This window comes from Apteryx rowi, unplaced genomic scaffold (genome assembly GCF_003343035.1).
Source record: "Apteryx rowi isolate R43461 unplaced genomic scaffold, aptRow1 scaffold_325, whole genome shotgun sequence".
Classification (NCBI taxonomy): Eukaryota; Metazoa; Chordata; class Aves; order Apterygiformes; family Apterygidae; genus Apteryx; species Apteryx rowi.
Window position 1 is genome coordinate 408,688 of NW_020449697.1, and position 26,829 is coordinate 435,516.

At 38.7% G+C, this 26,829-nt stretch overlaps 1 protein-coding gene across 10 annotated transcripts in view; it reads right to left on the minus strand.

Moving 5' to 3' along the window:
* The window catches only part of TRIM37 (tripartite motif containing 37), a 30,975-nt gene extending 4,188 nt beyond the window's left edge, over nucleotides 1–26,787 (minus strand). For 4 of the 10 annotated variants that reach the window (XR_003254439.1, XM_026071383.1, XM_026071382.1 and 1 more), the window contains exons 1-21: nucleotides 26,561–26,785; nucleotides 24,838–24,939; nucleotides 23,400–23,440; nucleotides 22,248–22,364; nucleotides 21,480–21,567; nucleotides 20,442–20,564; nucleotides 18,889–19,012; nucleotides 16,849–16,916; nucleotides 14,507–14,631; nucleotides 13,031–13,081; nucleotides 12,539–12,620; nucleotides 10,898–10,974; nucleotides 10,268–10,447; nucleotides 9,453–9,567; nucleotides 9,021–9,230; nucleotides 8,481–8,617; nucleotides 7,671–7,780; nucleotides 6,129–6,329; nucleotides 3,605–3,916; nucleotides 1,654–1,782; nucleotides 497–683 (exon numbers count right to left, since the gene is read on the minus strand). Coding sequence is in view for 6 of the 10 variants with exons in the window: in XM_026071383.1 (XP_025927168.1) it covers nucleotides 497–683; nucleotides 1,654–1,782; nucleotides 3,605–3,916; nucleotides 6,129–6,329; nucleotides 7,671–7,780; nucleotides 8,481–8,617; nucleotides 9,021–9,230; nucleotides 9,453–9,567; nucleotides 10,268–10,447; nucleotides 10,898–10,974; nucleotides 12,539–12,620; nucleotides 13,031–13,081; nucleotides 14,507–14,631; nucleotides 16,849–16,916; nucleotides 18,889–19,012; nucleotides 20,442–20,564; nucleotides 21,480–21,567; nucleotides 22,248–22,364; nucleotides 23,400–23,440; nucleotides 24,838–24,939; nucleotides 26,561–26,581 (2,600 nt within the window). In the remaining 4 variants the exon portion in view is untranslated. Of the gene's footprint in view, nucleotides 1–496; nucleotides 684–1,653; nucleotides 1,783–3,604; nucleotides 3,917–6,128; nucleotides 6,330–7,670; nucleotides 7,781–8,480; nucleotides 8,618–9,020; nucleotides 9,231–9,452; nucleotides 9,568–10,267; nucleotides 10,448–10,897; nucleotides 10,975–12,538; nucleotides 12,621–13,030; nucleotides 13,082–14,506; nucleotides 14,632–16,848; nucleotides 16,917–18,888; nucleotides 19,013–20,441; nucleotides 20,565–21,479; nucleotides 21,568–22,247; nucleotides 22,365–23,399; nucleotides 23,441–24,837; nucleotides 24,940–26,009; nucleotides 26,148–26,560 lie in introns of all 10 variants that reach the window. The other 6 variants (XR_003254438.1, XR_003254436.1, XR_003254437.1 and 3 more) reach the window with 4 other exon arrangements.
* Nucleotides 26,788–26,829: the final 42 nt, after the last annotated feature.

Sequence of the window (26,829 nt, forward strand, 5' to 3'; positions counted from 1 at the left end):
TATTCAGGGGAAAACAACAAAACAAAACAAACAAACAACAAAACCTGAGTACTCCATTGCTCTTTAGCTGCCTGTTGGCTACCTAAGCTATTTCAGAGTCATTATGAAAAGTAGAGTCACAGTGAAAAATACTCTCTTAAGGAGGAAATCAATAGTCATAACCTTTTTTTAAGAGAATATTTTGTAAGGAATAGTGGCAAAACAGGCAAAGGCTGCCTTTCAAATCTATATCCAACTATATCCACTGCTGATCAAAATTCAAAAACAACCCCAACCCCCACCACATAAAGGACTTGCAACCTAGTTATAAAGCCAAAAATTGATATCCAGAGGGAACAGCAACCAAGTAAACTTCAAAGTAATTTCTCTTCCTTGCTGCAAGCACCTGGCTTTAGTAGCTTGGTTATTTTCTTTCTAAATCAAGGGAACTGGGGGAGGAGAGAACAAGAGGGGAAAAAAAAAGAGCCAAACAAAAAAAAAATCCCCAAACCCTTACCCTAGAGCTCCAACTTTTCTGGTCTTCTCTACAGCAGCTAAGCCATTTAAGCCAGAAACTCCCACGTCAGAATCTGAACCTTCACAAGGTCTTTCCTCGGGTTTCGGCAGTGCCTCAGAAGCGTTACCGCTGCTCAGGGGCCTCGGAGAGCTATGCCTGCTGCTTGACTTAGAACTTCCCATGCCACCTGAGAAGACAGGAAGAGCAGCTCAAAGCACATTCAGTTTTATTTTATATGCTAAATATCCAGTTGTTTTGTATCACCAGTTAAGTTCCAAGTACACATACGCACAAGCACACCTTCCCCACCCTCACTCTTAAAACCTCACATTTTTAAGTCACTGAGCAACAAATACCACTTTATATATGCTCCTGAACACACACACAGTCTCTGTTACAGCTGCCATTTCTGATGGGAGAGTCAGAAAAGTATAGATTAATCCTTCCCCATCTTGTGCAGTTGAAACATATCTTCCAGTGATAGAGACACCCTCTTCACCAAGTCTAGAGTTAGGGGAAAAAAAAACAGTTGTTTGACTGCACGGAAGCAGCCTTTCTAGTCACAGAAAACAGTGAAACTAGGCACACAGCTTACTGTTTCCCTAGGTGCCTTCCTGTTGCATTCCAATATCTCACTCAGGCATTCTGCATCCGTTTAGCGTATGAGAAAACAGTTGTGACACCTGGTAACTTCTCTGAGCACTTAAATTTAGAGGGGCAAAATACCCATTCCTGTATTAGGTATTTAATTTCATTACCGCTCAAGGAAGTGCACTGTAAAACTCAGGAGCAGCAACACCATACAATTTTCATCACATGTTCCCTTTAAATCAAAACCACAATTTAAGCCTGGGTCAGTACACTGTATCTATCCCTTTTACCACAAATGTAGCTCCTGAAACATCTTTAGGAAGACCAGAAGTGACATACAATACATACTTTTAAATTCTGCTGGTAAGTCTACTGAGCAGCACTGCTCTACAGCAGATCAACTCTCAAAGATCTCCACAGGTACAATAATGCTAGCTGTACTCGAGAAAGGACCCAGGCAAGTTTCAGGGAAACTTCAGTCTGTTGCCAAGTAAAGGACTCCCTGAAAAGCTTTGTACAGACAGTAAGATGTATCACATCACATGTGCAAAGATGACCTTGTTTACCTTCAGCAGTTTGACCATCTCCCTTTGAACGAAGATTACCATCCCCGCAGTCCACAGCTCTTCGTAGAGACAGACTACCTGCTGCTCCAGACCGAAGAGGTTTGGGTGAATTACTTTTCTTACTTGCAGCTGCAAAAATATTTTAAGATGTGACAAGTGTTCAAACTGCTGCAGCATTCTGTCTTCATGCTTGTTTTAAGTGAAGTTAAGCTATATGAGCTACTTTTTCTCTTTTGGACACCAAATTAGTCTCATTCCTCACTAACTCGCAGTCCTGCACAAAACTCCTTCCACACCCTTCCTATCAAAGATGCAGGCTAGAGAAAAGGAGCTTAACTAGTTAGGGTCACTGTCAAGACTACACAAGTAATGCACACACGTCATACAGTAAGAGATCCTTCAGGAAGACATCATCCAGACAGCTTCAGCCATAGTTACACACGCATTTCAGACACAGGGTAGGAGACTTTTGAGTAACTGTCCACTGGAGCCAGGACTACACCTCTTCATACTCCAGCATGAAAGTATAAAGGCTAAGGATATTCAAAACCATCCCTCAGCTCTTAAATTCAAAGTCCAACGTAACACAGGACTTCTAAAAGCAAGGGTGGAAGGCATGGGACCTGCACTGTTTACAGCTTCCCAAATTAACCATTATCTGAGCAGTGTGGATCCTGCCACAGAAACTCCTCTAGGTAGAGGAATGGAGAAGCGGTAACTGGAACAGCAAAACAGTAAGTTCTGCTGTCACCTCACCCCATAAAATTGGCAGATCTAGGCTGCAACGCGAGAGTCAGAAGATGGCTCCTGTTTTATATGACACCACTGTATGTTCCTCTAGTTCTGGTGCAGACTCAGGAGGCTGCCCAGTGCCTTAGTAACCTTTGAGGATGAGGGATTTATCCACACAACACAAAAACTAGCACTTCCAATGAACTCCCATGAACTTCCTAGGGAATGATCCCTAGGACTTCCAATGGACTTAATCCTTCCTGGTTTATTGATGGCACCATTCAAGGTTCCAAACTTTAAATACGCAATTATTTTTCCTCTAAATGTGCACCATCAGAGAAGAAATTCTCTGTTTTATGAAAGTGATGAAAAGCAAAGTAGGCCTTTGCTGGAGTTGCAAAAGCCTTGTTTTGGAGGTGCATATTGAAGGGGACGCAGAGGAAGAAAAAACCCTATTCTTATCAGTTCTTCAGTCCACAATAGATTTCTTACTCATCTTGATTCCAAAAAGGCAAGCAATAACTTGAATCAAAACACAGAAGGCTGGAGAAGCATCTCCCCAGGCAACAGGGAAGCAAGGGAGGACTGAATCATTTGTGCCTTTATTCAGGAGCATAAGCAACAAAGGGCACTTGCACAACCTTGAAACTGGTATTCGAAAGATTCCACACTGGCTTAACAGTTCTGCTACCGGGACTCTCGGTGATAGTATTTGAAGAGACTGAGACATTGGCATTGCTTTGAAAGAAGTCACCTTTCAATAGGCAAAGTCTCTCCTAGGAGAACCTTGGTTTGCTTGAATTTCAGCAAGATTTCAAATTACTAAAATATGGTAAATCTGGAATTCTTTAATTTTGTTCACTGGCAAGCATCATTAAGCTTCGCAGATGAGCCGCATCTAGAGTGGCAGTCAAAAATAAACGACCTTCAGCTAGGATTGGTTCGATTTTGGATTAAACTCAGCAGGCTTCAAAACATTCTCACTACATTAGGCGTGCTACTGGTTGTGGAGCAAAAATTGTGGTGCTTTTGCTGGAAAAGGCTGAAATGAGTTTCAAAAAACATTTACTTATTCAAAGATTTTATATTTCTGGATTCTTACAGCTGAATTTGAATATGAGCAAAGAGGTCTATTTCCAGATGCCTGGATATATAATCCATTTACACAACTGATATCTGTAAGAGTGACATTTAAATCCCCCCTTCTCTACACACTTACAATTCCTTATGTAACAACTTGTAACCGAAGACTTTGTCAGTAGTTCCATTCCTATTTCTTGTAACTTGCTGCAGCTTTCTGTTCCACAGGCAGCTAAAGCACCCTGCTCAACAGAGAAGAAGCTGGGTTGTCCATCACCTGTGCCAGCATTGCTGCTTCTTACTTCTGACAGTTGGTTTTTTACATCAGACATTTTGCTTCGGACTTCAGCCATCTGAGTTTTCAGTCTCTTCAGCATCTTCAAGTCAGGGGGCACACGCCACATTGCCTGATGTCTCCGCTGATCTCGATCTTTCAGAGAATACGATGATGCTTTACCAAAGGAAAAGTTGAAGAACACAGCAACTAAGTAAAATTGATCTCAAACAAAACTGCACATCTATTTTTAAACAGCTGTAAGAAAATTCTATCTTTTGCCCTGTTATAAAAATGTGGGATAGAGACACATTCCCCTGTACTAGTATGGCACCACAATATTTAGGTTGCAAGTACTGCAGAGCCACTGAAACAGCCGATTTCCATTCTTTGCTTGCTATGGGAGAAGGGCCCAAAACCTGCTCTTTGGAAGAAACAAGACTTCTGATACTATTGCATCAATTCTGATAGATAAGTTACTCTATACTGCTAGACAAACTTAGGTTCATGAGTCTGGTCAATAGTTAAATATAAGTTTTCATAAAATCCTCATATAGCAAGCATTTCATGTTAACATGGAATCCAAAGAAATCTGAAACTAGAGAAGGAAATCTCTTGAGTATCTAACACCAGAAAATCAGGTCAAAGAGCTAATACCTGGCTAAGCCTATGTGCTGCTCAGGAAGTAGATCAACTTTGATGTCTATTCAAGTGTTATAGATTCTATAAACGCTTTACTGCAAATTCAGCTGGTTCAGAGCCGTAAATCCAAGTGGCTCTTAGAAACATTCACTTTAGGAGGTGAAGCTTGGCAAACTCCAAGTATAATAGAAGCTTCTCTTACTTGGATGAATAAGCTCTGGGAACAGTCAAATCTTAAGAGGACCTCAGCAAAACAGGTCATTTCAACTGTGCAGCCAGTAGCTAAAGATGACCAGGAACCCATTCAGCACACCAGTAAGCTTAATCTTGCTTGGGTAGCACAGCCCAAAATGCAATGCTCTCTCTTAAGGTCCTTCCATAGAGGCCTTTCCCAAGCAACCAAGCAAACAGAGCTGAAACCTACAGCTCATATGCTGCTTTCCCCTTTCTACTTACAGCACTGACCTCAATTTCTGGAAAGATGCATTATGTATAGCTGAAAATTCATCCGACTGTGCAACCTACCTGACTATTGCTGAAACTATTCATGTGACTAAGTTTAAAGATAATCACAAAGGAAACAAACAGTTTGGGCAAGTTCTTAGATTCCGATAATGCCGGTGTCATTGCAGTAGCAAAAGAAAGCATATATTTGTAACACATAGACCATTATTTCTGTTCTGATCTTTAAGTCACCAAATGGTCGTTTCAGAATGACCTGAAATAGGCTGTTGCGGTAGTGGGCCAGTTAGCTCCAAATGAATATTAACCATGGTAAATGTATTACTGATATTTAATTTTAATTCTTCACTAACAAAACAAGAGAAACACGTGACCTTCAATAATAATTGTGGGTACCAGAGTTGCCAGTTATCTTGCTTTTGCAGCACATGAAGTTAATTATTGTTCTAGCTTGATGATCCTGAGTAACAAATACTTTTCAGACTCTTTAGTTATTTAAATAGCATCACTATTCTTTTCACCTGCCATTCTGATCTGTTTTTCTTCCACAAGTGCTTACATAGCCTGTTTTTGAGCTGTTGTTCTTTATTTTTTTCCTGCCTTGAGCCTTCATTCCTTTCGCCCTCTGCTTGTTTTTCAAGCTTTACTACTAGATGAATTTTTCTAGTTCTGTTCTAAATGCCTTTTACCATATTCCCAGAATTATTTTCTTATTAGCATACACTGTGCTCCTAGTACTCTCAACCACTAAATGTACAAGTTGTGTGAAGTGAGAGGTATCACCGCTTTCTCAGCAGATAGCTGTTTTGTGTTATTTTGTCTTTTAATAATAACCCCTTTCAACCCCTTTTCACTCATCTCCCACAGGGGCTTTTAAAGAAACTGCCTGAACTATATTACTACAATGTTGCTACACAAAATAGATAGTCAGTTCAGTCACATCCCCCCCAAAAGATGAGAAGCCCCTCACTGATGCACACTTCTGGTTTTAGCTGAGTCATCTGTAGTTTTCAAACTGAGGTCAACCATTAAGACACAGAGTGTGTTAGAGCAGGCGGCAGGATGCAACGTACTGACTAGCACAACTGAGGATGCGAAAGTCTAGCTCTCAGTGAAAAGGATTGCCTATCACCTGTTCTTCCTCTCTTGATATCTGCTTCTAACTCTGGGACTGCCTTCTCAGAGACATTTCCAAGCTGGAATCAAGTTATTTGGCATGTGACACACACACACACAGGTTTTCTACAAAGGAAAGACATCAAACACTGGTTTTAAGCACAATTACCTCTGTTCTGCAGAAGAGAGGCAGGTGGACGTGGCTGAAGGCCCCAAAGATTTTCCATACCATTTCTGTCTTTTAAATCCAACAAGTGGATTAAAATTAAGGGATCTATATCTAATAAGCTGCTACTGGCTGCTGAGCCTAGGGTACTTCCTCCTCGCCTTGAAGATCTTCCACTTGCATTGGTGTAGCCATGGCTAGTACCTAAGGAAGAGTTATGGAGTTAAGGAAGAGCGTGCATGTACATAACATAGGTGATGCATTAAGCTCCAGTATCCTGCAAAAAAGAAAAAAGCTGAGTTCTTCATCTAGAGTAGGAATGAAAACATTCCAAGAAATTAACAAAACATCAGTATTATTTCATGGATTGATGGATTCTGAAAGCACCCTAAAAGCAATCAGACACACTTCTAACTAAAAGCTTAAGCTAAAAAGCATCACAGAACAAAACCAAAGAATACTTCACTTCATGATTTTTTATGTAAATCACTTAGTACAAAGAGCATTTATTCTGAAGAGATGTACATAAGCATTCTAACTTCTTTTTATTAGGTTTAGGAGAGGTCTTCAGTTAAGTTCTGCTCTGTGCTACGATGTTCCTGTTACACAGTGGCAAAGACGCTTGAAAGATCAAGAGAATCTTCAAAGAAAATAGAACTGGGAGATTAAATCAGACAGCTTAGTAGAGCTCCCTTCCAACACACATAAGTGACACTGCTAACACTCCAACTAGAAAACACTGCAAGCAGGTAAATGCAAAAAGCTTCTCTTAAGTGAAGAGATTTAAAATACTGTGTTAGCTTTTAAAATGTAGTTAAAAATTACTCTTTAAAATCTCCTAAATAAATTATATGTCTGCAGCCACTGTACAGCTTCTTTAAACGATATGCTTCTAGAAGAAAACAGACATGTTCCTCAACTTCTTAACTCACAAGGAATTTTCAAGGAGACTTAAGTTGTGAAATACCAACTAAAAGCAAGTAAGGCAGTTAAGGGACTTTCAAGCACTAGCAGACTCCCACAATAGCATAAATGACAGTTCTCGTCTCATTTGTGGTTACCTATGTCATAAATGGAACAAAAAAATAGATTTGTTTCAGAATCCTGAGAAATAGATTAACCTCTGGCTGAAAATTTGGGCTCATCTCAAGACTGTAAGGGATCTTAGAGCACCTTTTCATTATTGCATTTAAAAACTGTTCCAACTTGACTTTTAATGATTTCACACTTCATTACCTCCACAAACTAGTCAGTCTAGTTTTGACTGGAACGGAAGGGTTTTCAAAGAGGCAGAGAAGCTTCACTCCTAACTTATGTACTATTTTTAAATAAGTATGTCCAGAAGATCCTCCCCTCCCACCTTTTCTTCAGTTGAATCAATGAGATGTTTCCACTACAGTGCAATTATCAGTACGCACTACATGATGCAGCATTTCCAAAAATAGAAATGCCTGCAGAACACAGCTTGGCGATGCTTCCAAGAACAGGGGAAGGAATCCAGCAGCCTTTCGCATATATTGGAATTCTGAAGGCTGCTTTTCATACCTGATGCTCCAGGAGTAGCAGCAGCAGCAGCAGCAGCAGCAGCATCCTCCATGAGATCTCCTTCTTCCAACTCCATGTTATTACTATATTCTACATCATTTTCACCAGACCTTAGGAGATGATTGTGGTGGAAAAGGGGGAATACAGTTATTAGCTCCTGTCAGCTCCCGTTAAACATTATGGCATTTATCTTGAAAAAAACGTGAAGCATTGTAGATAGAATTTTCTACATTCTAAACTACACAAATTAAACAAATTAAAGGGCATTAATTAAATGATTGACTCAAAGTGTCATACATTTCTAGACTGTAAAATCTGATCCTGCAAGCTTTTATAGTTGTATGTGTTACAACACATTTTAATGTTTTATTGAAGGTTCTAGGATTTGACAATATCTTAGCTACAAAGTTTAAATTCTCTAGGTTTAAGTAACTTATCGTCATTGTTATTACCTTCCTACTACTACACTACTTTCTAATACCAAAGCTCTATTTTGTTAAAATGTCAACTATTACAGAAACAGACTTCTTAATAGTGTTTTGGAAAAGAACCTTCACAGAGTATCACTCGTCAACGACAGAGTACAATACTAAATAAATCAAAGGATAGGAACTAGCTGCCTGAAAATTCAACGCTTGGTGTTAAACATATCACTACATACCGTTGCCAGTACAGGAAACATCCCTCACATCGCACTGAAATCCCCCACACAACATTACTGTGATATAGTGAATGAGTCAGTTTCCACCAGAGTACAATGACTATTCCCTGGGAGACAAGGTGATGAAAGCGTGTTTTGAAGTTACTCACATAGTTTCTTCATCAATATCATTTTCTTCAGTGTTACTAGTTGCTGTTGAACTTGCTGAAGAGCTGCTACCATCAAGGTGGTTTACTTCGTCTTCTCCAGCAAGATCTACATCCAGGTCACCATCAGAGAGTTCATGCTACAGTAATAACAGATTTTTATAGAAAGAAGCATTTCAATTGCACTTACATGCATTTACCAAAAGCTCTAAACAGAAACCCTCTCCTCCCAAAGGTGTCAAGATAGCACAGAGGACTTTGGGGGGGTCCAAAAGCACAATAGAAGCTGGCAACAAACAGAAGAATTGGATTTTTCAGCTTCAGCGGGAAAAGCTTTTCCTTGTGGGGGGATCAGCTAGCTCTGTTCTAGAACATCTCTCCTCAGGTCATCTCTTACTGCTGCTTCTCACATGTGTTATCTCCTGCTTCCACACAGAGAATAATAACTCTAATTCACAATTTGAAAGTTGACCTGTATTTCCACTGCTATCCTATCACAAAAAGTTACATAGAAACAAAGAGGCATGAAAAGATGATTCCTACGTTAAAGTCTTCATGCTGGATTTTCTCCTCATCACCATCTTTGCTATCTCGTACTCCTGGAGCAGCAACACTCTCAAGTAGTACTTCAGCACTTTGTCCAGATTTCTTCAATCTTGTTTCTGAACCATCATCATTCTGGGGACTAAGATGAGTGTCTGGAGGTGAAATGCCTCGTGATTTCTGGGTCCGGGAAAGTTCAATTGCAAGCCTCTTAAATATCAGAAGGACACAAAAGTATATATAGAAGACAACATTGGAGCCACATCATCATATAAAATCATTTTATTCGCATATATACTATTTTACTAATGTCAGTATTAAACTAACAGTAGCTATCCAAGTAAACACAATTATCAAATTGAACTTTGTAACCTGAGACTGGTCAGTAAAAGGTGAAATTGAAAATTTTACATCAATATACATCCCACTTACCTCTTTAAGGTTATTTATTTGTTGGATATAACTTGTCTGAGCCGCTTCCAACTGAGCAATGTACCAGTGTTGATCACGACACTTTTGGAAGAAGGTCGGTGAGCGCACCTGGAACCTTCAAAGCAAAATTTGAGAAGTTTCAGTTTTGTTCTGCAGAGTTTGAAAAGCCCTGCATAAAAAACATCATACAACATGAAATATAGTAATAAAGTAAACTTAGACAATGAGTACTTCTACATACTAAGTATCTCGATTGCACTGAATGGTAATAGCAAACATTTTGTAGGAGAGGCAACTATAGGAGAAGTAGTTATTTTCACAAACTGCCACTAACAAAATTGACATGCTACAAAGCACTGAACAGGAGCAAGAGTAGAACTGTGCAGAGAGTATTTGAAGTAGCTGAATAAAGTTTCTGTATTTTGTCATAACATTGCAATTTCCATTGACAGCATCAGCTCTGTTACATTACAGACTTCCTTCATTCACTCCCAAAGCTCTCCTTTGCTCACCAGAACTGTTTCTAAAGAGAGGAAGAAAATGCATTTTTCCTTTAATTCAGTTAGCTACAGATATCCAACCCAAGCTTATTAGCATCAAGCACAGCTCCACCTCAGAGGAACAGACATATTTAAACTTCCCTCAACTCCCTTCAGCGTATTTTCTCTTTTGAAGCTTATGACAGTAAAATCCATTTATGACAAAACATGTCATGCTTATTTTATATTCAACTACTTGATTACTTCCTATTTTAGCAATGTGTGATACTTTTCATGAAATGATAGCAGAAAAAAGTCCTGCTAAGTCTTCTTTACCTTAGAATCACAGTATCATTTTGTCTGTTTAAATAGCCTTCGTTGGCTAGCAAATCTAGACGAAAGAATCTGTTGTAGCCCCAGCATTCTCCAACTTCAAAATCAGAGGCAAACTCTCGAATTATGTTTTTAGCTGGATCATTGGTGGACTGGTGAACCATTTCTACACGATACTCATACCTAAGCAGAGGAAGATCACAGGGATTAATATCAAAACAAATGAGACATCACAAAGTGCTGAATCCATCAAGTTTAAGAGAACTATAATTTTGGGGAGGCTAGCATTTCCAGCTGAAGACATGATTCAGTCTTAAAATCTTATTGAACACTTATGCAAACAGCATTGGAGGAAAGATGTAAAGAGAGTAGTCTGATAAACCAAACCTAGGACTGAATACTGGGAGTCAGATATTCTCATTTGTTTTATTACCAGCTTGCTGTTTATCTTAGGCAAGCCACTGAACACCAGCTTTAAAATATCACCTTTGGGCATGATTCAAAGCTCAATGGACAACAGGAATGACTCTATTCTTTTCAACAGGCTCTACATAAGTCCCTGGCAACCCTACAGAACTACTCAGGTCATTCTTTGCAAAGCTCTCCAGATGCTTCGGCAATTGTTTTTCTTACTTGGATGTCTCTGGCAATCCAGCCGACAGCTCCAAGAACACAGACAGGTAGTAGCCCCGTACCACTCCATTTCCATCCTAAAAAAATAATAATAATAATAAAAAAATTGAGAGACAAATCGTTAAAAAAAAGCCAAAAACAGACAAAAACCACTTCCACACACCCTTGAAGTTTCAGAAAATAGCTTCAATCAATTCAGAACTTCCAGACAGTCTATTTTGTATGCTACAGTTTGATTTTGTCTTCTGTGACCTAGAACTCCTACTGTAACTTGAATCAAGGTAGAGTTCACACCTGGAAGCAGATGTGCGCTCTAGTATTTGTATCTCAGATATAAATCACCATCTCAGAACACAGTTTAAGTTACTCCAACATTTTAGCAGTTCAGTTAAGTACAAAACTGAATAGACAAACATTTGTCAATGTGTTGGAACAACACTTATTTAACAGAACATAGACCAAGCAGTGAAAAAAGCTCGTGAAACCTACTCATCAGTTTATTATGGTCTAATTCTCTCAACAGAAAACTCTTAGCATGAAAGCAGCTCAGGTTAAACATTAGTTCTGAAATATTTTACATACAGCTGCATTTGAAAGCCACTTCATTTCTGAAACAGGAAAGAATCATTTCTTTTCTTCAGAAAAACATGCAACATGAAAAAGTTAGGTCAACTAACACAACTTAAGAATCACCAGAATTCAAGAAAAATTGTGGCAAAGCCTTCATCACACTCACCTTAATCAAAGATGACGAACAGCTCAACTTGAATCTTCTAGGTTGAAGAAACATTCCAACTTACCGCTTTAAAAATAATTGTAATGCCTTTTGACAATGCACCTTACATAGTCAATCCTGAATTTAAAATACTCTGAAAACTGACACAGTGGTCCACCTCTGCTCTGCAGGAATACTATTGTGTGCATATGTGGGCTTGACAGATGAATCCAGCTCTCTGAAGATCCCATTTAAATGACTAACAAACAACAGAAGTTGTACTCCACCACTAAACTCATGTAGATATTTCTCCAAACAAAGCTGTAAGAGCAGCCAGAGCTTTCTGGAAGCACTGACCAAACTAGTGGAGCGAAAAAAGATCGCACCTCATGGGTTAACATTACAACATTGACACAGATACTGCTTTAAAAGTCTGAATATTCAGCTCACTGAAAGGACATTAGTCCAATGCACACTTTTTAACATCAGCATTTCAGAAGTGGACAATCAGTAAAACAGCCCATCAAACAAAACTCTGTCCTCCAACTTTCAAAATAAGTACCGTTTTATAAACATAAACATGGTAAGTTAATCTAGACCTCAGTTCTGCAAGAAGCACGTTTAAACACTCAAACAAAAGGGTAGAAATACCTATTAAGGTTGCTATGATATATTTATAAGACCCATTTTTAATTGTTTTTAAATTAGCCAGATTAACTGTACTGAAAATGCTCATGCTGAATATCTGGAGGCATAGAAGGAATGTTCCAATGGTCACTGATTGACAACAGCAACCTTATGCTTTTTTCATACAGCTTTTTATATACAACATTTCTTTCCTCATGAGAAGAATCTAACTGATGTTTCTTTACAGGACAAGCATGTGTTGGATGGGGTAACAATTCTAGTTGAAGATATTAACTCACTGGATAAACTTTTAACCTCCAGCAAAGTCCTGACACTTGAAGAGGTGGACTGTAAACAGGATCTGCTCGCTGACGCAATGTACTATTAAGAAAAAAGAAAAAAAAATTGCTATTGAGAGAAAGCAAAACCCTCCATGAAAGAGCAGGTTACACTTACACTCTGAAACTGTCCTTGTTGCACAAAGAGCACCTAACAGCATGTGAGGCCTAAGCAAAACGTTAAGCATCAAATATATGTGTTCCTTGGAAAACTGATAAAAGAGAACAACTTTTGAAAGATTGAACAAGGAAAATTTTTAAACTATCAGTTGAACTAGGGTTAATTGTTGCTCACCTGGTACATAAGAGATTTTGATTGAATTTCTATCGCTTAGTTTGTATCTAACAGTTTTCAACAGAGACTATTCAGTGTTTTAAATGATATTAAACATGGCAGAAGAAACAGAAAGAGCTCATTGATATTCACAGTAATTTCTTAAGATACATTCTTACCTAAAGTTTTCCAAGACAAAGGTAGTTGAGTCATAGGCTGGAACTAATTCACTAAGGAAAAAAATACATATATTAGAGTTGAATAACATCATATTAAAAATCCCAACTTTTGGACTCTTCAGAAGCATTTAAGATGATTTGGATCACTAGATCCACTGAAATGCACTACGACTACCTGTGGTTTTTTTCAGCACTTCTGAAAATTCCACTCAAGAGCCTTCTCCCCAGCACCTCTGCATATGATACCATGCATCAAAGCAAATGTTTTACATTATGGTCAAAAAGGAAGAGCAGACAAGTATTTAAAGATAGTTAAGAGGATCTGCCTTTTCGCTGGTGATGGCTAATAATCTCCTAACAGAGCAATTTTTATTGTAAAACTCTGATAGTTCTAGAAAGGATGAAACTGTTGCATGGCTGAAAGAACAAAGCTTAAGTGGTTCATGTTTCAGAGTTTATGGCCATTGGAAAATGCATATTCAGCTTTAAACTCTCCTCAGAGGGACTTTTAAGTATTCTTTTCAGAAAACACTTCAAGGTAATAGTTTTCAGATTGCACTTAAAAGCAAGACAGACTGATATTTGCTAAAGAACACAAATTGATTTGAGGAATTCTTCTAAGATTTCTCATACTCTCAATTTCACGGAGAAGCTTTGCAGCCAGCTATCCTAAACTCCGACTTTTTCAGAACCCAGCACTAAAACTACTCTTTATGAAAAGGAATCGTGTTAGAAAGTGATTTTGGCTATATATTCTGAATTAAGGTGACCTGCAGAGGCATCTCATGAGAGCCTTGCAATTATACACTGAACGACCCCAATAATAAGAGAAAAAGGGCAAATCAGTAAACTAAGTGTAAAGAGAGAAATTTTTAGTCATCTGGAGCCCACTGTTCTGATTCCCCATCAGGGGCTACAGATTTATAAAATAAGCCCTGCTGGAATAGAAAAACCTATTGGTGGATGTTGTAAGAGGAGTAAGTTAAGCAATTTGTCATTTTCGGTGTATAAATCTGGACTCAAATTCAGTCAGAGAAATCGATTTTAACACTGAGAAACAGACACAACAATGCTACCCAATGGATTATCACCACCAATGCAGGCATGGCTGCGGAGCACGACTCCTCTTCACTAGAGGTGGAGTTAGGGAATCTCTCTAGCAACTCAGCCACTTATTACTCATGCTTCCAAACCTGCATGTTAATATACAGTGGTACATCCCTGCCCTAATTTTACACAAGGCTTGCACATATCAACATCCAGCTGCCTTCCAGAATCACTAGAACATCATCCTCCACACAATCAAAATCTGTCCTATGGGAGAGTCTTCAGCAGTTTTGGAATTTTTTGTATAGTAATATGGGAAAGAGATAAAACTCTCCTTTAAGTTACTTCAAACACTTTTAAAAACAAACCAAACAGTTCTAAGATAGCTTTCAAGTTCAAACTACAACGCAGAGGAAATGCACTGCCTACCTTGTGAAGTCTGGAGGAACCGGAGTAGTGACAAACGAGGCCATGGGTTTCCGATGAACCTGCTGGAACATCATCAGGATCTCTGAACTTTTGGATATCAACTCACTCTTACTACATGATCGTAACTGTATGAGAAAAAACAGAAAAAAAAAAATCCCTCTGTCATTAGTAGAAACCATAGATTTTGACTACATTTGTTTTTAAACAAACGAATTGCATATTAAAACACTGCCTGCCACAGCTTCAGAAAGATTACCCATGATGCAATCCATTTTTTTTTTTTTTAATATTTCTCTTGAAACTGGCAGCTCTTAAGACTAAGAGTTTGCTATGATAGCTGATGGTCACAGCTTCTAAAATTTTTATTAAGAAATTAAAATGAATACTCTAATTCTGTCTCACTCCAAAGGCTGTGCAACCTACTTGGGAAGTACTGAATACTGAAGACTCTCTCAACTTCTAATATGAAAATCACAGCATCTACTATGTACTTCACTTAGATCTAAAGGATTTATGTATAAATATGCCTGATTAATACCAAGTCACACCTTTTACTGTGCTTAGACAACAATAGCAGAGTAAATCAACCTGAAAATGAAGCTTAATTAGACACTGGGATAATTTGTTCAATACATCATGATATGGTAAGACAAGCTCATGTGAACCGTAGACATTCTTCACATTTTAGTTATTCCTTTCCTGCCTCATTGCCAAGAGCTGTACTTTGTTGTTGTTGTTTGTTCAGCTGAATTTGAACAAAGTAAAGCATATATTATCTTAAATAGAAGGCCATGAAAATGCATTTAAATCCACTTCATTCCAGATGGCTTACAGGACCAAGCATAATAACAAAAGTCTTTTCAAAATCTGAAGGTTCAAGCGGTAATAAATACTTTTGAACAAATCTAATGTTATATGTTCCTGGAATACCTAGTACTGTGTATTTTAAACCTCTTTAATACAGGAGACAAAGCTATTCTGCTTCTCACTTATAGTTTAAACACTAGAAAAACATATCTTAGGCTTACTGTTCAAGCTTTCTGCCAAGCTTAAGTGAGACTAGTATGTACATAAAAAACACACATTTTTGCTGTAAATTCTTTGAATAATTCTATTACTTCCCCCAGAAGAACATGAAAGTCAAAGCCTCTCTTGACAAAGTCATATGTAATGACTTTAAATATGTTGAGGTCTACACAGCTGCCAAATGGCTGTATCTTCACAAAAACTTTTTAGTTAGCAAGCTTTTCCTCATATTTTGGAGGAAAAAGTCTTGCTTCTCTAGTACCAATTTGTAATTATTTCAATTATTTTTCTACAGAAGAGAAACTGATCTGCAGAGTTACATATGCACTAGCACCACTGTTCAGAAAGATATAGAAGGTCCTCATTTGGGTTGCAATGTAAACAAGAAGTAATTCTTGAATGAGTTATAAACAAAGGGCTCTCAAATAGCCAAAAAAAGGGCAGATGCACAGTATGCAGAAGCATTCACCCTCCTGACGTCAACAATTCCTCAACATGACATTCCATTATGGCTATAAAATAAATAACTTAAGTGCAAGGAGAGCAAAATAATCCCTGCTCAGGTAATGAAGTCAACTTAGCATTTTTATTGAAACAAAAGCAGTGGAGGGGAATGAAGAAGGAATACAGAACAAGCTTTCTTCCCCTCCCCTCCCAGAAGTTTTGATTTTTTCCCCCTGCCAGAAACCTAAGATGACAGATTCTGCTGAAAGAAAATTACTGCATGCAGTAATGATCGTGGGGGGGGTGGGGGGGTACCCTGCCATTTGCTCAGAGCAAGCAGAAATTGTTCAGGGCAAGTACAGTCAGTTTCTGCAGAATGTGAATATTCCATTTACAAAAGCCAAACTTGTGCCACTAGAAAAAAAAATGAAAAAAATTATACCATATCAACTTCTTGGAGAGACAGATGGATGGGAGAACCATTTTAGTTTTCCTCAACAGCACAAAGTGAAACATGACATTTTTGTTTATTCGCCATTTATAGCCACCACTATTCATAGGCTGTTGGCAGCTGCAAAACTGACAGAAATTAGCCACATGGTCCAAATGCTAAGCTAACTTAAATGCACAACTGTGCAATTTTATATGATATCACTAGTAATCCCTGTACTAGTTTTTCAAGCAACAGAAGAGAACACCTTCCATTATTCCTAGAAGACATAACACTTGCTTTTAAGAAGAAATTGTACAATCTAAAGCCACTTAAATAAAGAGATAAAAATAGTTCCATCAAGTAAGAGTTAAAAAAGATAGAAGGCTGACTGATGATATATCTATATAACTTTCAACATTTCAACTCTTTTCATAGTCACCTGATGTTCTACTTCCTGGAGCAGGGATTCCAGAAGTTCAGTTTCTTGGGTAAGCGATGTCTTTTGACCTGTTTAAAGGAAAGAAAGATAAAAGTCATACTCACTGGATTTTAAGAAATTCAGCTTTTTTTCCTGAAAGCTGCCCCAAAACCTAATAAGGTAAAGGATTTCTAAATATACCAAGGTTGATGGAGAAAGCATTTTAAAAGCAAGCCTACATTTTTAATTAGAACTATAGTGAAGAAGTCACCTGAGGTTTAAGTCAGTAATGAAATATTCTTTGTGTCCCAGAAATAACAGGTTTTTTTGTTTTGGGGCGCTTTTTTGGACAAAAAAGCAGGTTTGACTTCACTGAACTTGCTCTCATCCAGACAAGTCTCTCTTTTATATTAGCTGACATTTTTCTTTTGAAATCCACCATTTCTCTCGTCCTTTGATGTTTAAGCATTTTTTTTTCCTTAAAAAAGAACAAACAATATTTAGAAGTGTTTGTGTGTTCCAACTGATGTTAAGACTGTGACAAGGAAGAATAAAAATCTAAGACACGTATCTGTTTTCTGTCATGGGGATTTGAAATCTTCGTTTCTATCATGCATTAAGTACCTGAAGAGTATTTGGCAGTCTTTAGAAAAAAGGTGCTACATGTACAAAATGTTAATCTGTACATACCAAATAATTAGGACATTCTAAAACGGCTTTCAGACTGATCTTCAATCAGTATACACCAAAACAGATCTTGCAACTGATTACTGTATTCAGTATAGGCATAAGTATATGCAAGACTCCTAGATTTATCTTAAAGCATGCATTTTAAATACTGATGTGAATTTGAAGAGGAATCTGAACTATGTCTGCTATACATTTATTATATCTTTTTCTTTTTTTAAAAAAAAATTTAATGGGAAGGAACTATGAGAATAAATGTAAGTATCCTCAAAACCAAGGACATTTTCCAGGCATTCATACATCAGGGTTTTTTTTTTTTTTTTTTTTTTTTTTTTTTGGGGGGGGGGGGTGTTCAAGCACCAGAAATGGGTTTACAGCACAGCTATTATTCCCTTACTTTTATTTTTGAGATAAGCTGATAGATACAAGATCAATGATCTATTTATTTGTGCACTTTGATCTACTGGTTGCATACCTTGCAAAACTGAGGTCATAAGCATAATATTTCAAGAGTGTCGAAAGAAACTGATATCCCAAAAGAAGTCATCTTTATTATGTGCTTCTACCAATGCACTTAAGAAAGTGAAAGTATGCATGGAAAAAAAAAACAGCCCAAGACGCAGAGGCTAAATAAGTTGAGCAAAGTATATACATAGTTACTAGTCAACTGAGGAATATAATCTAGATCTCCTGACTTCACCTATCTTATTCATTAAAAGCTGTCTATTCATCTAAAGTCATTTTTAAAAATGTTGCTTCCACAAGCTTCAGTACCTGTAAGCGCACCACCTATCTTCTCACCTATATTATACCAAAGGAGAGCTAAAGCGACCAGTCTCAGGGTAGCAACAGCATCAGGAACCAAAGTAGCAGCTCAGATTCCAGATGCCCATACTCTCATTTGTAGACAATGCTGCTTCTACGTATGGACCTGAACTGTTGCTCACTGCAGATAATCACAGAGAAGCAACTTTTTTAAATTACATTACAAGGAGTAGATATTACAAAGATGTCAAATGACAGATATGTACTTCTTAGCTAATAAAAACTTTTGTGTAAACACACTTTCACAACAAGGTTAAAAGTACTAAATATCTTCCAATTAGAGGTACATGTTCTCTGAGTTACTATACAGGGCTTTCTAAGAGAACAAAAACAGGTTTGGTTGCATCTAACAACTTAGAGCTATAACACGATAACTACACAATTAACTAAAAGCCTTGCTCTATGTAGAGATTTTCAGTCAAGCAGTTTCCTGGCTTAAGGCTGACAAGTGTGCAAGGAGTGATACTCCTAGGGAAAAAAAGTTCATCAATAGATTTACACATTATTGATATATTGCTCCCACTCATAATAGATGAGGCAAATACATACCCATTAATGTTATAAGCTTATTCTTCAGCTGAGTGTCTAACCGGGCAATCATCATCTCCACTGCATTTCTGATTTCCCGAACTCGTTCATCCTTTGCACTGCGCACTGCCTCCACATTCCTCTCCTAAACCAGGATTCAGAAAGAACATGTACAAAAAGAAAGCCTTCACACTTCTGCACATCTTTTAACTCACTTTATATGTTGATTCCACACTCTCAGATCAGGGAGACGACTAAACAGCCTCCTGAAGCCTGCCCCCCCCCCCCAGCCCTACTTTTTCTATTGGAGGCAGGGGGGGAGGAATATCTGGTCTTACAGAAGCTCTCATGTTTAGAATGAGAAAATAGGGACTTATTTTTAGACAATCTGTATTGCAGTCTACTTCTGATGTCAGTCTAAATACTTCATTATTACGTTGTAAATACCTTTCCACTTTTATTGAATAAGTAAGCGTGCCCTCTGGTGGGTGACCAAAGGTTAACAATAAAGTTTGAACAACATTTTCTCATTACAGAGACATTTGCCATATGGAGACTTTTCAGTATCAAAATTTATAAATACAACTACCAGTTTCTCTTTTGTAACTAGAACAGCATAGAAAAGTTACCTTTTTGGTAACAGCAATGATCTGATTTAAATCGTGCCCTTCATCCTTGAGTGATCCTCAAAATACTTTACAAATACTTACAAGTAACCCACTTGGTGATGTAACGTGGTTACATTTGAGCTGAGGCAGAGCTAACCTACCAGTGCATGCTGCAAACAAATACATGAACAATAGCATAGCCAAGAACCATACAGAAACCTGTTCACAAATAGGATGCGTCTATGCAGCACATCTGGAATATATTTTATTTGCACAATGACTGCGTAATAAACGGCCCAGTATTCAGCACATCTTTCCTAGAATACAAAATCCATATTGTTTTGTTGGAACTTCAACTGAAACTGCCAAGGCCAAATTTGTCAGATATACGGGGACTTCTGGCACATATACCACTATGGGGAGGGAAAAAAGTGGCACCAGGTCTAGGTAGTGAACTGCTTTATTGAGTATAGACCCTGTTGTGCACTCAAATATACTCTTAGTTTATTTTCCTAAGGGAAGAAAAATAAGCTAGGCTAGAATAAAGCATTTTTATACTGGTTTAGCATACTCAAGCACAAGAGACTGTACTCTATTACAAGTGTTTACAAAAACACATCTTTCAAAGAACTGCACAACTCTAGCTTTTAGATAGCATATACCCAAAGAAGAATTTCCTGCTAGCTAACTCGTATGTCTTTTTCTGCCTGGCAGCTACAAAAGCAGTATCAAGACTGTGCTGATCTTTTCACAGGTTATAATAAGAATACGAAGAGCACAACTAAGAAGCGAAAACATCTCTCTGTGGGATGATCCGACTACCTTCACAGAAGTAACAGCACACAGGCACAGAAAACATCATGAGTGTATGAAACAGTATACCATTTCCATTTCCCACTTCACAGTTATCCTTTGACAATGGCACACTGCAGGAAAACCTAAGGTTTTCATTGATTAATTTCTTACCACTTCTTGCACTAAACTGATCAATTCCATGAGTCTTCTCCTAAGCTTTGCCACTTCTTCATTTACTTTCGTGACATGCTGCTCATAGATTTCTGCCAGTGGCTTAAAAGTATGTCCTCCATGCTGTCAATAAATAAATAAATAAATAAATAAATAAAATAAATAAATAAAATAAATAAATAAAATAAAGGAAGGGGGAGGGGAAAGGGGTGTTGAATATAATTTCAACTTTACTCCACTCCTATTAAATTATAGGAAGAGAGGGGAAGAAAGCCTCCTAGTGTATCACTCCATTTGGAAAAGTTCCAAAGCAGATTGTATGTAGGAAGTCTGTCTTTCACTTCCCTTTGTAAGAAGTCATGAATTTGGCTTTCATACCATCAAAGCTTCCTATCAAGAGTTATTTAGAGTCTGAGCAGTCATCCAAAAATAAACCACTATATTCACTGTGCATATCTTTAACGAATCAAAGATAGAAATTTTTTTTTTAATTAAAAACACCCTTCCCAAACAAAAACAGCATACTGTTTTAGCTACATTCAACCACTTATATTCCAAGGCATGACAGCCATCTCTCCTCGAAATACTCAACTGAAAAGGATAATAAAGAGCATGGTGAAGTGTTTTACTAATGCAGCTTTGAAGACGTTCAAGATTACTGCCCACGATATTTAAATTACACAAGTTTTATCCAGATTCTCAGAAAGATCTCTTTCTGTGCACATAAAGTTCTCATTGCCATCTTCAGTTTGTCTAAAGAATCATGAAATTTGTAACAAGGAAGATAATTCTGCCCTCCTTTCACCACAAAATTCAACTTGCTTCTGTACTTAGTAACAGAAGATACTGCCTTTCAAACCCAAAGTTCAGACAAATTTTTTATGCACATATGACAACTACAGTATTTGCATGTCAATTCAATAACTATACCAACAGTTTCACAATGATTCTTCAAATTTCTTCAAATTGCACTCAAACACAACACAGACAGTCTCCTATTGTAACATAACGTATGCACATATGCAAGTATCTTCTTACCATTCCTCCCCAAAGTGCACACTGGTGGCAGATACACTTCTTACAGGTCCAGCAGAATACACTAAGTTTTTCATGATGGTTTTCACACCTTAAACAAAGAATACACACAAACCATCAGCAGAAAATAGACAGAAATTTTCTGTGAATAAGTATTCTATAAGAATACTTATATTCAATTTGAAATCTTTTGTAAAATAAATGCTGTTCTTAGTATCCTCTCAATGTTTGCGAGAGCTACAGAGAAAGTTCATTAATAAAATTGGGTTTATATCCAGCAGATAGAGGATATCATCACTGAATTTGGCTTGAAATTCTAGAAGTTAATATCTCACATCATTAAAACACCAACCTGAAACTGAAATCTGCAACTGAAAGTAACCACACAGCACTGCCTCGCAAGCTTTTTGGCCAAACTGACACTTATCGATCCTTAAAATTTCATAAACAGCATCAGTCAACAAACTGAACATAGACCAGAGGAGACCTCCAGCACATGGCTCTCCCTTTCGCCTCCACTAGGTTTCGGGAAATTAGGGAGGAGGCAGGTATGGAACATGTAGTTAGTCCCTGTCCATCGTTCAATGCTTCTGCTCACTCTCAGACAGTGAGAAAGAGCATTGCTTTTGTCTGTTAAGCAACAGCACACTTTAGCTTTTAAGTGATCAAAAATTATCAGTTCAGTCCCTGATTTTAAAATGAGCTGGACTGAAATGCCCACTCATATAAGACGAACTTCAAAACCCTTTGTGTGAAGGATGTTCCACTTACTTGTCTTTTTCGTTTTCTTCATGCTTGGTGAGATTGCACAGTTGAAGTGTATCAAGTTGTTGTGTGACCTCTTCTGCCCAACGACAGTTTACCAGCTCTCGTAGCTGCAGCGGGGCTCTGCAAGAAGCATTGCTGAAGTTAGAGCAAAAACACGGCTCCAGGGGCACAAATGAAAGCAGCAATGAAAACTGATTCATCTCATCAATTCTACTCTACATGAAAAGTCAGGCAAAAGCAGAGATGCCCAAGCTGAAGCTATAGCAGTGATTTCAGAAAAACAGGTTAGAAATGTGATGTTTTAAGTTGATTTGCTTTTATTATGTAAAGACAATAAAATATGGAATAGGTACATGAGGAACCCAAGAACTATTCCCAGATTTGTTAATAGACTGCTGGATAACACTGGGCAAATCATTTCATTGCTCAGGGCTTCAATTTCTCCCATTATTCAACTATCCCCATGGTAACGTTTCAGTTATCCCCTTGTAAGATGTAGATATATTTAACTCCTTTTAATTATTTTAGATCCATTGATTAAATGCTTTAAAAACTGAATATTAAGTTCTGCAGAAATGGTTGGTTGTTTTAAATACCTCCCCTCCAACTGGGGAAAAAAAATCTCCTCCCTTCCACTGGAAATGTATTTTTGGTCTATACTCAAGAACTAGAATTACTAAGGGGTGCCAGGGCTTGGGGGTAGGGGGAAAGGACTGTTTTGCATTTTTAAAAAACAGTTTTTTAAGCTCTCAGACACACTACAACACAAAGCAAGTCTCACAAATTATAGATGTAGATCTAAAAAAAAGTACATGCTTCAGTCTGAAAATGTAAGTTTCTGCTTTCTGAATCTTGCAAGAAGAATATGAAGATTTCTAAGAGGAATACCTTCTAGTTTTTCTTATTAAATCAACTACATACATTAAAAACAGTGGCGTAACAAGGTAAGAACAAAGATATTGCATGGTCTGTCACAAAACTAGAACATATTTTAAAATAAGTATTATACCAGTGTAAGTTTTTATAGTATATTACAGGCAGTTTTCAAAAGTCAAACTTAAAAATTTTGTGACACTTAGAAAAAGACAACTCATAACTAACAGGACAGAACATCCAATTTCTGATAATTTATTTCTGATATTGAAAGTATCTTACCTACAGTGAGGGCACTGAGCTCTTTGTTCAGTCAGCCAACGCTATAAAGAAAGGAGAAACTTTTAAAAAATGGACTGTGAGAAGTGCAAGCAAGCTACCTTTTACTGTAATTCAGTTATTTTGATTAGTCTTCCTATATTTTCCTCATTTACAGATTTGTAATTTAACTTTGTTTAACCACTTAACGCAAGAAGTTGTTATTTATATCTTAATAATAAAGCAACCACTCTTTTCTTTTGTTGACAAAGACACTTTAGTTAAAATTAAAAAGGGAATCTTGAGGTACCCAATATTCCATTAGAAACTACAGTATCTACTGCAGATTCCCAAAGTTATAGACTAACGAGCACATTTCAACAAAAGAAAGCATAAAATATAGCAGGTATATTTTTCCTACTCTAGACATTCATCTTCGAGGTAACTTATTTCTTCCTCTTGGGCTACTTATAATGCAAGTAATAAACCTGCAGTTTAATTATCAAATCTACATGGACCCTTTGAATGCTTCTCTTCCAGAAAGTTTCATTCAAAGGTAAGTAGCTTAGGAAAGAACTTCATCAGCCCAGTACAACTTACACTTTTTTTAAAGTTCAGCAGCTGAGAGGCTTATCTTTTGTCAGCTCGCTACTACGCTTAAAGGCTCTCCATGAAAATATCCATGAAAATTATTTCTTGCCACACACAAACAATAGGTCATCTAACATTCTTTATATGTAGCATGAATCCCTCCCCTGTAGTTCTTTGCAGAGCTTTCAAAGCAGGGGATAATTGTTTACTCTGAGTTCTGGAAACACTATCCGAGGTCCGAAAACCTCAGTTGAACCCTTTTTTAATCCACTACACATAGCAGAGTCTGGACTTGGAACTGAAATACTATACATAGGTAACTATCACCTTAATAAGTGAATTAAAATACTCTGGATTTTGCTTCAGCCTACTATACCAGACCCCCTCAAGGCTTTAACACATGTCTGATCATGTCATACCAGGTTGGTAACTATTTCCAAAATGTATTTAACAGTGTTAAAACAACTCCAAGATGACAGGAGATGTTATGACCTTTTAGCGTTCCATACTGGCATCTGAAAGATCAGTATTTGCTTTCTGCTCCAACTTCCTCCTCCATCCATATAGGTATCACTGACTCTCAAGAGATGCTACAGAAGGAGCCATTATATGCCTGTTCCTTAAAAGCAATTCTTCCAGATAATCACTATAATTAGCACTGCTGTATATAATGCACAGCCTCCCTAGTCTTTCTCAGGGTGTCATAAAAAGCTTTTGAAAGGGAAAATAAAGAGCACAGAGGAGGAAAAAGGAATCCTCAGAATCCCCAGAAAGAGGGCAGGAAAAGAACAAGAATGTGTTCTTAAGACCAGTAGTTCTGATTTTTTAAGTTAATACATTTGCAAGAATAAATTATGATAAGCAAACTCACCCGAATACAACTGAAACAACATAGCTTGGAGCAATGGGGACACAGACGTGCATCACGCAATTTCTCCATACAAATAAAACATCGGAATACTTCAGCAATGCTCTGCAAAGGTTAGATTAATGCTATTGTTATGCCACAGACTTCAAACATAGTAGAGTTCCATTTATTTTCTAGGCAGAATGCCAGGTCTAACAAATAGAGTCCTATTCCAAACACACTGCATCTCAGAGTAGGTTACCAACTCGAACATCATGGCTCTCTTCCTCATTTCCTTTTGCATCCCACCAGCACTCAGTGTCCATTTTAAAACACTAATCTTCTTCTAGGAGTAGTTTCCTTGTTCAGTTCATTTTTTACCAAGTAGGCATTTCTGCAGCCAAGAGATATTATTCCTACTTGTATTCACATGTTTAACAGTTGCCAAAAACAACTGTGCTGTATGTGCAGATTCTCAGCCTACGAATTTCAATGTACTGGCATTAAACTAATTCAAAGACATATTAAGCACCTGTATATATCATACAGAATGTTAACTAGAAGGGTTGAATTGGACAGGTTATTTTTTGACTTTTATAAGACTTAAAAGAACTTAAGGTCCACCATTAGCATTAGCTCCACAATTTCTCTGCCCTCCCTCACCAGTTAATCTTGGGCAATAAAAATGTGGTTTAACATACTGCTTTACTATACCTGTTCCAACAGAGAAGCTATTTGTTCTAAAATACAACCACCTCATCTCTCTCCATTCCCCAAAACGGAAAAGTATTTTCAATATTTTCAAACAATATTTGCTTGCCACACTGACGGATTTTTCACTGGTAAAGATTTTCTAAATACAGACTGTATGACTTTCTGTACGACACATTCTAAAAAACAAGAATAAATTTTGGAAAGTCTTGCAGCCCATATTATACAGGAGTTAGATTCCTTCTGACCTTATCTACAGAACTTTGAAAGATTCTTCAAATGGGCTATTTTTCCCCCCCAGAGTTAAAACTATAATCAGCACAAAGCGAGACATCTCGTCAATTTACGGATATCACAGTATCTCCTGTATCCTAATGTCTTCTTTAATGGTTGCAAAATCAAATAGATGCATTTACAGGAAGCTACGGATAAGGTCTTTTAAATTCTCGGTCTGTTTGGCTACGGTTAGCAGCACAGCAACGTACACAAGGTGTTCAGGTTACTCCTCTCACAGAGCACTCTGCCCTCACACGTGCCAAAACTGGTCTGGCCAGTGTCGGGGTCTCCATCCACCTCAGGAACAGGCGCCGGCAACGCTCCACCACCACCTTCTCTAGCCCAGGCTGCAGGAAACAGCTGGGTGTCACCTGCAAGCGCCACCGCCTCGCAGCCGGCCCCCTTTTTACGCAGATCGCCGCCGCGCAGCGGAGAGGCCCGCGGAGGGGCCCAGCCGCTCCTCCGCGCCGCCGCCGGCGCTGCCCACCGCGGAGCTGCCGTCTGCCTTCCGCCTCTCGCGCCGTTTGGCCGCGCTCCCCTCACGGAAGGGCGCGGAAGCCACGGGGGCCCCTGCAGCCCCCGCGCCGCCGGCCAGGCCCGTAAGCAGGTCGGGATGCGCTGCCCCGGCCGTGCCGGCTCCCCCGCTCGCCACCCCCGGCGCAGGAGAGGGAGCCTGCGGCGCGGGAGATGCGCGCCTGGGCACGCAGCGCCTTCCCCCTCGCCGGGGAGCGCCGCCGCCAACCGCCGCCCAACGGCTCACCTCCACGCTCTGCTCGTCCATGGCCGCGGCTCTGCCGGCGGCGCAGCTTCTCCTCGGCCCCTCTCACGGCGGCACGTCCCCGCCGCAGCGCCCGGAGCGGAGAGGTGGGGGGGGGGTGTCAGGAGCCGCCGGGGCAGGCTGTGCCACAGCGCCGCGCACCCCCTAGGCGCCGGCCATCTTCGCCGGGGCGCGCGGGCAGCTCCGCCCTGCGGCGGCGGCGGCAGCAGCGACGCCTCTCGTGCCCGGCCCGCCGCAACGCAACGCAACGC